The sequence below is a fragment of the Pholis gunnellus genome, assembly GCF_910591455.1.
Source record: "Pholis gunnellus genome assembly, chromosome: 24".
NCBI classification, from domain to species: domain Eukaryota; kingdom Metazoa; phylum Chordata; class Actinopteri; order Perciformes; family Pholidae; genus Pholis; species Pholis gunnellus.
Window position 1 is genome coordinate 4,962,746 of NC_136551.1, and position 13,977 is coordinate 4,976,722.

The 13,977-nt window shown below is 48.8% G+C and overlaps 1 protein-coding gene across 9 annotated transcripts in view; it reads left to right on the forward strand.

The window, feature by feature from the left end:
- The window catches only part of mbnl2 (muscleblind-like splicing regulator 2), a 39,088-nt gene that overhangs the window by 20,240 nt on the left and 4,871 nt on the right, over positions 1-13,977 (forward strand). For 3 of the 9 annotated variants that reach the window (XM_079185397.1, XM_079185399.1, XM_079185396.1), the window contains exons 3-8: positions 6,304-6,468; positions 7,079-7,294; positions 8,171-8,431; positions 11,553-11,606; positions 12,014-12,161; positions 13,494-13,529. In XM_079185397.1, coding sequence (XP_079041523.1) covers positions 6,304-6,468; positions 7,079-7,294; positions 8,171-8,431; positions 11,553-11,606; positions 12,014-12,161; positions 13,494-13,529 — 880 coding nt within the window. The remainder of the gene's footprint in view (positions 1-6,303; positions 6,469-7,078; positions 7,295-8,170; positions 8,432-11,552; positions 11,607-12,013; positions 12,162-13,493; positions 13,530-13,977) is intronic. The other 6 variants (XM_079185403.1, XM_079185400.1, XM_079185402.1 and 3 more) reach the window with 4 other exon arrangements.

A 13,977-nucleotide genomic window follows, 5' to 3' on the forward strand; every position in this document is an offset into this window, starting at 1 on the left:
GCGGCCAAAGGATGAGCATGAGCCACGCGTATTTATCGACAATGCAAATGACATGGCATTAAAGTCGGGGTGTAAACGCGGCGGTGCGAGGACAAGGCATTAAGGGAGAGAGAAAAGAAAGCGATACGAGGAGAGAGACAATGTCCCCCTCCCTCCCCCCCCCACCCACCTCCTCTGGTCAGTGGAGATACAACAGGTTCTTCGACTACGCTCTAAGGGGATTACACATATCACAGGCTTCATGTCTGAAAAATTAGTGTCAGTTTGTCAAAGCGGGCCTCCTCCTCCTCCTCCTCCTCCTCCTCCTCCTCCTCCTCCTCCTCCTCCTCCTCTCGCGCTGAGAAGGACAATCGGATAAACGGGAGGAGGAAGACTTTGCTGCAGTTTCTCTGTCGGATACAGACATCCAAAAATATTCTGCGCCAGCCACAAACGAGACCGTACCTGTTGCCTATTATGTGGGTCGCTTTATGGAAGTCTCGGTGCAGTATACCTCTGGTGGGCCACTGCCTCCACACAGCCGTGACGGTGCCTTCAGTTGTCACAAGTAGCCACTGCTGACCCTGCAACTCTTTTTAGCTGTTTTGCCCAATATCCTCCTCTCCCCCTCGATTGGTCTTTCTGGACTGCAGTCTGCCAATACTGCCAGCCGCACCGCCATTGATCACGTCACATCACCAGGGCTGGGAGATGTAAAGCCAGCATGGCTTCTCTGGGAAGGAAAAGGAGGGGGGGGGGGGGCCTTAATGGAGAAACGATTCCCAAGATCCGCGTAATTCATCGATATTGTTTCTCGGGTTTTGACGACGGCTCATGTTGGCGATGCACCAGGACAGGAGCGCTAGCTTCCTCTATTAAGGGCCGATCGGAGCCACAGGGATGCGATCTAACGTCGCCTTTACGAGGACGTTTACGGCCCCTCCGTCGGCCTACAGGCAGCCGCTCTCTATCTCCAGCGGGCCGCGAGGATAGAGCGCCCATTGAGGGCAGAAATGCAAATGGTACAGTGGTGAACGGAGGGGGGCCCACAGCTGAAGCGCTATTCTGCAGAGGGGGTGGAAGACTGGCCCTCTGTGTCTGTGCCACCCACAGACACACAACAGTCATCACTCCGGCCATTCAGCCGGGCTGATGAAGGAGGTGTGTGGGGGGGGGGGGGGGGGGGGGGGCAACGAAGATGGCAGCGTGAAGCCCAGTCAGGGGATGCGAACGCCAGTTATAAATGGACCATTCGGCCTGGTAGTCCCTGTATTTGTGTTATATTATGGTGGTAAAAATCCATTTGAATTCTGTTGAGTTCTGTCAGATTTGCCTTCCTTTAAGGGGATGATCACAGCTGCACCAGCCCTTCATTAGGCCCTCACAGGGTACCAAAGATACTCGGGTCTGGTTTACAGTGTGAACATATTCATTCTCGCGATGTCGTCCGCTCCGTCCAGACATGGGCCGAGTAAAAAGCACAAAGAAGTGGGTCACGGGCGGTTCAATACGTGCGCGGTCAGAGGGTGAATGTCGCAAGGCGTGTTTTTCTGTCTGCTTGGTTGCCATAGCCGGAGCGCTGCAGCGCGACAGGTATGTTGTGTTTGGGCAGGAGAGATGTTGAACCCTCCTCAGCGCTCTGTCACTGGGTTTGGATGGATTGGGGGGTGTTGTGTTCTCATGCCAGTGTGTTTACTGTGGTGAAAGTTGGCCTTGTTTTTCTCTCTCCCTCTGCTAAAGGTTTGTCAACTGAACATTGTGTGCCCTTTGGTGGATCAGTGGAAGGCTGAAGGAACTTAAAAAAACAGCTCAGCAATGTCATTTTTACTTAATACATTACTGAAATTGTTTTACACCATTGTGTAGTATTGTTTTTTCCAGAAGTAATTAATTTGCTCTAATTACAAGAAGTAACACTTGAAAGAGCCTCAATGGTTGAAGTGAGCGTAATCCTAATCTGCCGTTATCCCCCTTTCCGTTTTAATTCACATTACCACTGAAACTTGGCGAACAATAAGCGCTACCTTGTTGCCGATGTGGGGATTTTGAGGAGCGTGCCAGCAGGAACGTCTCGTGGACAGAGGATCTATTTCAAAGTCGTCTATCTTTGATCTCTCCCTCATTGTTCGGTCGCCTTTTCACTGCGACGCAAGGAGATAATTATCCCATCTGAATCAAAGCGGCTATTAGTGTACCCCAAAAAAGCTCACCGCGTTTCTATAGGCGCGGGGGGGCAGCCCGGCCATGTGAGAGAGCCCCCCCCCCCCCCTCCCCGCTGAGAGGTGTCATTTCACCGTGTAGCTGCGGCTCGCTACCGGGTGCGTGCACAGAGGTGCCTTGGTGCTTTTCAAAGATCCTTTTCATAGACGGCTGCTCGGAGGCAATGCCCGTGATGAATGGATTTCTGCTCGGCTCCGAGTGGGTGGCTTAGACAGAAGGCACAGTGTGTGTGTGTGTGTGTGTGTGTGTGTGTGTGTGTGTGTGTGTGTGTGTGTGTGTGTGTGTGTCTGCCACCCTCTCAAAGAGATAAAGGTCTAAAAACCAGATGATGCCACAGCGTTGTCGTCAGCCGCGCACGCCGCTGTTTCAGCACCGTCATCGTCATTCTTTTTTTCTTTTTTTTTGTTGTTATATGTGATGCAGCGCTGCCTTCAGACAAAGCTTACCTCATCTTATGTGCTTTGAATCCCCAAGCGTGGCAGGGAAGCATCCTCTCAAACCCTCCTCTGATGTGCAGTTCTTGGAAATCTGTCCCCTCCCGTGTTTTATTAAAGCCAGAATCACTTTTGCCATAAAGCAGATGTTAGATTTCCACCCTTACTCGGAGCTAATCAGAGAGACGTGACGTGGGTGAGAGCTTTTTAACTGCTGTGCACAGTACCAATAAATTAACACCTCCCCGGGTTTAATGAATGCGCCGTAATACGTGCGCGGAGGCGTGTGTGTTTTTATTTTATCAGCATTGGTCCTCGATGACAGCTGCGAATGCCAGGTTGTCTTCTCCAGGAGTGGATTAGCCCCCCCCCCCCCCCGAATATATAGCCTCGGACTACCTGACCTCGTATCTCCAGTCACAAAGCAGCTGAAATCCTCTTTTTGTGCGCAACCAAATGTTCTAACATTTCCCCCAAAGGGTATCAGCCATTTTAATGTCCTTTAACCGTATTTATAGCAAATCCATATCCTTTTCATTAAGAGGCCCGGAGACATCCAGGAGCCAAGGCTAGTAAAAGACACAGTGAATAACGCTGTATAGACAGAATGTGACATGCCACAAGTCAGGTTCACACAGGTAGTACCGTGAAGGGCATACTGCTCTTTACCTCGCAATGATCACACTGGAGATAAAATGCTGTCAAATCTTATTTCAGAGCATTATAACCAGACTTCCGGCGTCATATTTCACCTTTTAATGGGCACGTGTCAATATTCCTGCCTCCAAGAGCATTGCAGATATGGGAGAGAGTTCTTCATCAGGCCGCACAGTACTGTATGTGAACTTTAGAGGTATTTCAATTAACTGCGAATAATGAATGTAGGAATAATTGAACGCTGCACTGAATTCTCTTTTATTTATTTTTTAAACAGTGCCATTACCATGTCGGCCCCGGCGAAGGTGCTTCATTTATTTGCTTCTTCCACCTCCAAACTAGACACACAAAAAAAAAAAGGAGGAGCGAAGAAGGACCTAATGTATGCAAAGACCTGGCACAGTGCTGTGGCGGATCACGAATACATCAGCGAAGGGGAAAAAAAGGAGCTTTCAAACAAAAGTTTGACGGTATGAAAGGAGAAGGTTTTTTTTTACGAGTCCAAGGCTTGCACTTAGTGCGAAAACACTCTCTCCGCCGCCATTTACCTCATCACTTCAAACGGGGACTAATGAGGAGCAATTGCGAACAGCAAGTCTGTCACTCACAGGTTATGGATGAACTGAACGTGGAGCAATAAGGGGAAGTAATGGCCTCACTCTGAGTCCACAATAAATGACAAAGTGAGGGGTGCGGGGCGGCGGGCGGCGTGTGCAGAGCAAATTAATTCCGTGTCCGCCCGTGTCTGTGGTCTCTGCTGGGCGACGCTGTGCTTCCCTGCAGACTCGGTTTGGGATGCTGTCCAGAGCTCAGCTTCAGCACCAGCTCCTCTCTCACACACACACCCGCCCACACAGTTCCCCCTGCACACACACACACACACCGTTACACTTGCCTACGCATTCTCTCCCCCTTGTGGATGCAGAAAGGTTTTTTTGGTTGCGGGGTTCAGTGCTAACGCTGTTCCTGTGGTCTGGACAGGGCTTAGAACTGTGTGTGTGTGTGGGTGTGTGGGCGGCGCTTGTTGTGCGAGTTGGTATGCATATGTGTGGGCAGGTGTGATTTTGTGCACGTGAACCGATGGGAGGGCATCAGTGGAGGCCGGTCCCCTCTCACACGTGACTCTCGTCGTTACAGAGCTGCAGCAGGGCGTCTCTGTGAATGTCAAACCTGTTATCACACACACACACACACACACAGCGTATCCCAGGCAAAAGACCGTAGTTCATATCTCTGTGTGTTTATTACTGCCAAAACAATAATTACAAAAGACGCCTGTAGTGTCTGCAGACCTCCTTTATGTCCTTTGTGGTAGCTTCAGATCAGCTGAAAGAAAAGTAATTGTAACAATCGCAAAAAGTGCGTTCGATGCTCCGCGACGTGTCTTTAATATCTGTGAGGAAGAACAGGATCGCCAGGTTTAATATTTCTCTTCCTTTGATGAGACGTGGAGATTATTTGTTATTTACACTGGGAGCACAGGCTTGATTAAAAGCTCTTCTCTGCCTGCCCACCTCACATAGAAACACAGCGCGCTGCGTGTTGCTATACAGACTTGAACAGGGTGCTACTTCAAATGCCCGCAGCACAGCGAGCGCCACTCTCTCTCTCTCTCTCTCTCTCTCAAGCCTTTGAGGTAACAGAAAGAATCCATATCATTCTTTTATGCATTTGCATCTCAACCCTCGGGATGTGTTCCAGATATGTGCTTTACTAAGAATAGTATAAAACATATTGTGTGATTTTATGGATTCTTTCTTTTCCTTTTGCTGCACAGCAAAAGGAAATACTCCGGATGAACCGGGACGAAGGCCAGGCTAATACAGCCAAAGCAAGTCAACATGAATCGCAAAGCACTCGTCGAACAAGCAATTCACTGTCGTGCAATTCCATTTGTCTACGTTTGATCCGGGACTGAAATGGCGTTTTTGTAGTGCAGCACTGGAGCGATTACCCCGCAGCTCGTCGCCGTCACGTTGATCTAACGACAGGAGAGGAGAGGGATGATTGCGCGGCGTCGCTAATCGGGCCACCGTGTCGTGTCTCTCTGCCCTCCTTCACTTTCACGGAGACGTGCCATGTCACGCCGGCCGTGTCGTGTCCTCCCCTTTTGTCTTCTTGGCCTTTATCGCTGTTCTCTCTCCTCCTCCACCCCCCCCCCCCCCCTCTCTCTCTCTCTCCCCCCCTCTGGGCTAATTCCTATCCCTCCACTCGGGCCCACATCCTTTCCACCGCTCCTCTACCTCACCTTTACTTTCCGTCTTCCCACCACTGCGGTCTACCCTTCACTTTGTCGCTCCCTCCTGACCCTCGCTGCTCTCGCCCACCCACTCGCCTTCGCAATAAGCACCGCAGTGACGATCCATATTGGATTATTGTGTTTGCCATTAGCCTCTGGGCTGACAGTTTAATTGCCTTCATCCACCAGGGTATCCGTAAGCCTGACCCTGCCAACCCTGCATTTGCATTTCCCGCAGAGGATACCGGATTGACCTGTGCGTCAAAAACCCGCAGAGATTTGGTCGTGATGGCGAGTTAGGTGGAGTCAGAGCGCGAGCCCTGGCCGTGGTCCACCTTCCTTCATTTGTGTGCACTGGATGTTGGCTAGTGTGTCCGAGGTGCAAGGACCAAGACCTGCCAGAATTAACAAGCCAGCGATTCAGAAACTGCTTAAATCGTCTGTCATAACAATGTTTCTACTCCTGAGCCGAGAGCTACCTGCTGCGCCCACTGGATGAGCACAAACATGTTGTGCGTTTCACGCTCGCCGAGTATAAATATGCATGCTGCCTTCAAGCGCCCCGGTGTTTTGGAGTGTGTGTCCAAATCACTGCCCACAAAAGCCACGTCCTCGGGCGGACGCACAACCTGTTTTATTATCAAAACGTAGCTTTTCAGCTCGTTCCGTTGATCGGAGACTTGGAAGTTTTTCCCGCAAACCGCTAATGACCTTGTTTGTCTCCCCTTCTCTCCCTCCCCGTCTCCCTCCCATCCTCTTTGTCGCCCCGCTCAGGGCCGTTGCACGCGAGAGAACTGCAAATACCTCCACCCGCCCGCTCACCTGAAGACCCAGCTGGAGATCAACGGGCGAAACAACCTGATCCAGCAGAAGACAGCGGCCGCCATGTTGGCTCAGCAGATGCAGTTCATGATCCCCGGCACCACCATGCAACCCGTGGTCAGTGCATCAGTAAAAATCTCTTTTCAGATCACATCGAAAGCTACGACGACAATGATTTCTGTTCTCGCAAATAGTTATTGAGGATGGCCTTGAGCGGAGCACACAGCTCAGCTCCTCTCTGGGAGTTGCTCTGCAGTCAGCGGTAGACTGTGGCTGGGCAGCTGCCAGGTGTGAACGTGTTTAACTGCATCAATGCAACGCTGGGTGCAGCTGAAAAAGAACACGCTTGCTCAGCAAAATCTTCCCAGAATACATAGAGGTTAAAAAAGAAACAAGCCTCCTCTTGTTTCTGCCGTGGCTTCCCTCTCCCTTCCATCTTTTTTTTTTCCTCTGAAGCCTATTCCCCTCTCTACTCTGTCATCTCCCTCACCCACCACTCTGCACCGCTGCGCCCTCCGTTCATTTGTCCCTTTCCTCTAACTTCCTCTTTTTGTCTTTCTGCCTTTCACCCTCCACTCCCTCCTGTCCCTTCATTCGTCGTTGTACCACTTTGCGCCATTTCTCCCGTCCCTGACTAATTAAGAACAAAAAAAAATGGCTAAAACGAGAAAAGAAAAGCAGACAGAACATCTATGTGTTGCTAAACTGCCTCTCTCTGTGTGCACAGCAGACGTTTCCAGTCAGCCAGGCCCTTGGCTCCAGCGGCGGTTTGAGCTACACGTCGTACCTGACTCCCATGTCCCACAGCATGTCCCACAGCATGGGCCTGGTGCCCGCCGACATCATGCCCAGCGCCCCCTGCATCGTCCCCGGCAGCCCGCCCATGTCCGTGACCGGCGGCTCCTCCTCCAACCAGAAGCTGCTGCGCACCGACAAGCTGGAGGTGACCTACCCAATCACGGTCGAGCACGACGGCCAATCATACCTAATGTTGTCTTTGAGGTCGCGAAGTGCGATTATGGTCCCGCCCTACTGGGATTATGGGTGTGAAAGAGATGCAATAAATACGTGGTGATAATGAGGACCATTTATATATATATATATATATATATATAGCTCCAGAGTATTATGGTTTTCACACTGTGCTATGAATACAGGAAAACAACCCCCCAAAAAAAATCCTTTGTTCAATTTTGGCTGAAAGGCTCACTAGATACACATCGAGCCCGATCAGCCTCCTCACTCGATAGTTCTCTCGCAGAAATAATTCAGAAGCATGACACAGAGCGAAAAGGAGATTATAGTAACTTAAATTGGAAACCGCTCAACACTAACTGGTACTTGCTAGACAGCCACAGTTAGACCGGGACAATCACCACAACTTCACCAACCTCCATCTGCCCCCTGGCAAACAACACTGAGTGAGAATAGCTCGGTGATCGAGGAGTGGGGTTTTTTTTCACTACATTTTTAAAGATAAACAATAATCTCCCTCAGACCCGGAGGTGATGCGTAGGCGTGTGCCTGTATGTGTTTTTCTCCCGGAGTGCTATCACTTAGCAACTGAATGAAGTTGGCTCTAATGAAACAGTATCCCTGTGAGACACATATACACGCCCACACGAACCTAGCATGTGTGTGTGTGTGTTTGCATATATGTATGTGTGTGTGTGCTTTGCTGTTGCATGTTATAAGCAGATCCCAGATTGCCGCGACTTTTAATTCTGGTGCAGCAGAATAAAGTAAAACTTTAAGTTTTCTGTTTTCTCCTTTTGCCCGTCCATATCTGTGTGTGTGTGTGTGTGTGTGCGGCTCTCAGGTTTGCCGCGAGTTCCAGCGGGGCAACTGCGCTCGCGGGGAGACCGACTGCCGCTTCGCCCACCCGAGCGACAGCCCCATGATCGACACCAGCGACAACACCGTCACCGTCTGCATGGACTACATCAAGAGCCGCTGCTCCCGCGAGAAGTGCAAGTACTTCCACCCGCCGGCCCACCTGCAGGCCAAGATTAAGGCCGCCCAACACCAGGCCAACCAGACAGCCGTGGCAGCGCAAGCCGCCGCCACGGCTGCAGCCATGGTGAGAGCACAGGAAACACACACACACACACATGTCCTTATAGGAACAAAACAAAGCCCCCAAGGTTCCTGATTGCTTTGAGTACTTACAGAGCAAGAACTTATAAGGTCTGGATGGGACAATAATGCTATTTTACAGCGCCTATATACAGTTTACCTTGAACCTTCTGACAAGAGCTTAGCCTTTCATTGTGATACCGATGGAGGCAGCAAATAAACAAGTAATTATTTGAGGTTTCATGGTTGTGGAAGAGGAAGAAAACAGAATATATACAGTACTATAAACACTCTAAATAACATTTATACTAGCCCAGGGGTTCTGGGCCTAAGCACAGATTGCTGTACGTCCAGGATTACATCCTGTAACTGTTAGCCGATCGAACACAGCCCGACACGATGCGCTGCCGCTGTGTCGGTTTTTGCTGATCTCAGTTGAGCAAAACTCTGTACCAATTACAACACACGTAACCACACGAGAGCTCGCTAAATACACGCGACATTACTGCAGATCATCCCGGCACGCATGTAAAACGCACGCCGTCGACGACGACACCCACAGCAACATAAAATGTGGAGCGCTGCTTTATTACTGTACGGGAAGGAAAAAAAACACACCCACCTCCGCTGGCTTATTCTAGTGGACTCCAGCGCACCATTCACGGACAATAGTCGTCCCAAAAGTGAGGCCGTTGTATACAATAAACAGGGTTTAGTGAGACCTAAATGCATCAGTATAATGCCGCAAGAACAATCTGTTATTATCTCACCGCAGTCCGCTTTTATTTTCCAATGCCCTTGGTTCATACAGAGACAATGTGCTGGCTCACCCTCCACCCCCCCCCCCCCCCCCCTGCTCTCAATGATAAGTGCGGCTCTCTGCAGATCAGTGTAAATTGAATCGGGGATGGATGAGGATGTAGCCTCACGGGTAGGGGTGGGGGGGTTTACCCTCCTCCGCCTTTAGTTGGAAGAGACAGACGGATGGAGATGCAGACAGACAGCGGGATGGGTTTGTCAGTGTGTCTTGTCTGTGCCCCCCCCCCCCCCTCTCCAGCTCTGAGTGGCTTCTTTTCAATGGTCCTTTGGCTGCTGTACTCGCACACCTTGTACTGCGCCAGTGTGCTGCTGACTGACTTCCCCCCCCCCCCTCCATGGCATGGGCATGCTTTTTTTTTCTTCTTCTTCTTTTTTTTATACGCGTTGCACATACCTCTCTCATTGGCTGGCTCCATCGCTGCTTGCTCTCTTTGCCCTTCCTCCATAAGTCCACGGTGTGGACGTCGAGCCGTCGACCGTGAGCTCAGGTCAGTTTCGTTTGTGCATTTTTTTTATTTTTTTTTCCGCGGCAGCTGCACGGGAGCAGGAAGAACCAGAAGGAATTGAAACACGCATGAATATAAAAGACAGCCCACGGCACTATAACCTGACGATGACCCGGCAGTTTTCTTAAAGGCACACTGAGCACCTTAGCTCAACAACCTCCACGTCAGGTACACAATGCTTCTCAAACAAGAAGATTGAGTTTGTCTGCGCTGTGCATTCTCCTTACAATCAATGCTTCATACTCCTGCTGTCTCCCTCATATGCCCCAGTTTATCAATTTTATGACCCAATTTGCCATCAGCAGTTACAAGCTGTGTAAGAGGAGGGCAGGGTTAACCTTAGGACAATGACTTGTTTAGTCAGCACCTTTCATCCAATTTTCTTTTCGCCCTTAGCCTAAGCTGAAGCGCTTTTATTGGAGCAGAGGCCCATAAAACCTGTATTGCTGCACTGCTGCAAATAAGTAATATCATTAACCATAATTCACTTTTTTTTTAATATATATATCTGAAGCAAATAAGCTTCAGTGTACTGTAGGCACACATTAACAGTTAGAGTAAGAAGATCCTATTATTGAGATCATGCTGTTCTACTGTGCCACATGATGTGCTGCTCGCCGCGCAGTCATCTCAGCTTTTCATGTCACTTCGACAGACCATCTCCCACCTGAACTAACCGCAGTGATTGACACTACAGCGCCTCAGCACTGCCTCGTCGATATATATATATATATATATCGTCTATATACTATTAGGAAATCCAGCATACGTGAAGCAAGAGGCTTGTGCATGGACCCCTGAAACTGCTGTGCTCATCACATCCATGTCATCTTTTTTTTTTTTTTTTTTTTCACCCCCTCTCAAAAGCAATAAGTCGAAATAAAACGTACGACTTCTAGTTTTTTTTTTTTTTTTTATTTGTTTCCGAGGAATGTCAGAATAAACAGAGCTCCACATTCTGTGATTGAACGATCGGCCCATTGACCACACTAACGTGCGCTCCCCGACGCGGATTGCAGTCTTGAGGATTTCTCACTTATTTCAAGCACTAGATGTGAACGCCACCACAGGAAAGGATGTGGTCGTTAGAGTACTTCAGGACTACTTATTGTAGCTGCCACACGGCTGACAGCTTCTCAGCAGCCTCCCACTAGCAACAGTGTTTCTCTGTAGTTCAAAACCTGCCCACACCAACGTGACCAGTTCTTGCCGCCCGTTGTGAGGGCAGGGTTCAGTAATTTGAGGGGCTCACATCCCAATCTGCTGTGGGTGTTTTACACAATTGTCAGGCCCAAAACCACCTCCAGGAGCACTGTAATGATGGTGTAGAGAACCTGTGTTCAGATCTCACATAAAGTGTCAGCCCAGTTGTGTTTCCTGCATTGTCTTCATGCGTAGATATATATATATATATATTGAAAAAGAAAGTTGGTTTACTTTACTGCTAAATGCTTTCCCAGTAGTTTTGAAATACATCATAGAATCTTGCTTTTTTTTTTTTTTAACCAAAGGTTAATTAATGTAGATGCTCTTTTGCTTTTGTACTAATTCAAAAAAAAAAAAAGTAGCAATGTTTCTTTAAAGTAAACAAAACAGTTTTTTGTTTATGTGCATGCCTATTGTTTTGTATGTGGTATACTTGCATTCAGATTATTTTTGTTTTTGTTTTTTTCCTTCTCACCTATCCACAATGCAATGCTGTCCCCCATGACGCACCTCTGCTTGCTGTTACCTGTATGTTAATACGCTTGAATCCCATTGGCCCACTGCCATCATGTGCTCGCTGCCTGCTAATTAAAGACTCAGTCGACTGCCAAAGCAATGAAGCGACCCCTCGAGGCAACTGTAGACCTGGTACTTTGACCTTTCACCTTTTGCTTTGCATGTAGCTTCTTTAATTGTACTGTAGCCACTCACAACATTTAAGTTGGCTCTTTTGTTTTTGTGAAACCCTGTAAGACACTTCTAGATTGTACTGTACATTTATCAAACTACCACGTAATGTTAAAATAATTCCTCTTTTCTTTAACGTGTGTTGTTGACTGCCTTGTAGTTTCTCATTGTCCTTGTGATAGTTACAGTAAGTTTCCATTGTTGCCTTGTTGTGCTGTGCATAGAGAAATAACAGATTCACAAATATCAGTGTTGACTTGTTGCGAGCGCACGGATCAAATCTACTGTGCTTCTGTTGTGTGTGTGTGTGTGTGTGTGTGTGTGTGTGTGTGTGTGTGTGTGTGTGTGTGTGTGTGTTCGGTGGACAGGCGTTCCCCCACGGCATCCTCCACCAGCCCCTACCAAAGAGACAAGCACTTGAGAAGAGCAACGGCTCCCTGTTCAACCACAGTGTTTTGCACTACCAGCAGGCGCTGGCCAACGCACAGCTGCAGCAGCCCACTTTCTTTCCCACAGGTAAGAGCCCTCCTCCCCCTGATCGATACGCACGGCACACACAAGCACTCATAGGTATGCAGGGGGCATGCAAAACACACGGATACACCCCCCGCTGGATGTGCTCCGCTGACCTTCTATCCATCACAAATGTATCTTTTCTTTTCGTTTGTGTCTCACGCTAAAGTGAGAGCGCCTTCTCGTGATCAGTCACGTCTGCAGGGCTTCATTCGAGCGACCCACATGTGGAGCCCCGCTGTGATCGGCGTGCGCTAACGTTTCAAATGATCCACCGTCCCTAAGCTTTGATCTAGTGCCCCCCCAACACGAGCACGTAATGGAGGGCAGTGCAAGCTTTGTTCAGAGCAACACAAGGTGTGACGTATTAGCACACCTCTCTCAGCTGTAACAGCCAAGCATACAAAAGAGCTAAACAGGCCTGGTTGTTTGCAACACAAAGGCTCCGTAACTGTGTTTTGACTCCAGAATTATAAGCCTTTTAAAGGGAATAATGTCTTGGAATTTTGTGCAAAAGCAAACCTTTTCAGTGCAACATCGATATCGAAGACAAAAGCCATTTAAAAAAAAGCCATTCTGTTCCAATTTTCCCAAATCAATTCAAGTCTGCTCCCTTATTCCTCTTCAGTTCTTTCGCCCTCCAACAAAAAAGCACTCTCTGTCAACTCGTCTCACAGAAACCAACAGTAGCTTAAGCCCCCCTCGGGGTCACGCGCTAAACGAGTTAGCTGCAGCTAATGCGGCAGCCTGTAGCCACGCTGTCATGAGGAATGAGCCTCCCATCCCTCACTCTTCTTCTCACCTGCTCTGTTTTTGGTTCCCCCACATGGTGTGAGATGCCCGACAGCCCCTTCGCCCCTCCCTCCCTGCCTCTGTATCTGTGTGTGGGAAGTAGCCCTGGGTCAAAGTCGTGTTGGCCAATCCCGTTTTTGCAGAAGTTTCAGGTTTCCTGTAATAATAACCTCATTGGTCCAGCTTCGCAACATGTTAAACTTGGATTTCATAAGCTCCAGTATATAAATTTGCTCCATGTTTAGCTGCCGCTTTATACAGACAGTATGTTTCTCACTAATGCCGTCACTGAATCAGGGAACTCCTCTGCTTGCTCCTGTTAACTGCATTTATAACAGGCTGTAGCAGTAGCATCTGAAGCTGAGTGACGTCTCCAAGCTTTTTGTTTGTTTTTGTCTTGTCTAACCTTGTTGTTTCTCCTCCCTCTCAATTAACCCTTTTATTTTCTTCCTCTCTCTCCCCCCTCCCCCCCTCTCTGCCCATCCCCCCCCATCCCCCCTCCCTCCCTCCCTCTCTCTGTCTTTCTCTGCATGGACACAACAGGGTCAGTCTTGTGCATGACTCCTGCTAGCGGTCTTGGTAGGTCCTGACCTTCCCTTTGCTCACACACACACACACACACACACGCGCACACACACACTGTTTGATGTATAGGGGAGGGAGGTTGGGGTGGGAGTGGGAACAGCGGGCAATATCTGCAGCCCTTGCAGGTGAGACAAAAGGTCACCGCATCACCTCCTGTGGCTGTGATGACATTTTTTTTTTTTTTTTTTGTCATCAAACTTCTTCATGCTGAGATATGATGTGAAACACCTTTTTATGTCCCATTTAGTATCACCTGAAATAGTCCTAGTTTCCCTGCTGACTTACTCGCTAATGACTGTTTGATGATATTAGGTGAAATACTGCAGACTGCTCTGTTCTTGAGCTGTAGGGTAGCCACTGTCTTGTTTGCTGTGCTGTGTTGATCAGGAAATTAAAATCAGTTTCCCAGAGAAGTTATTTCAGCCACATCGCTGGAGCGTTT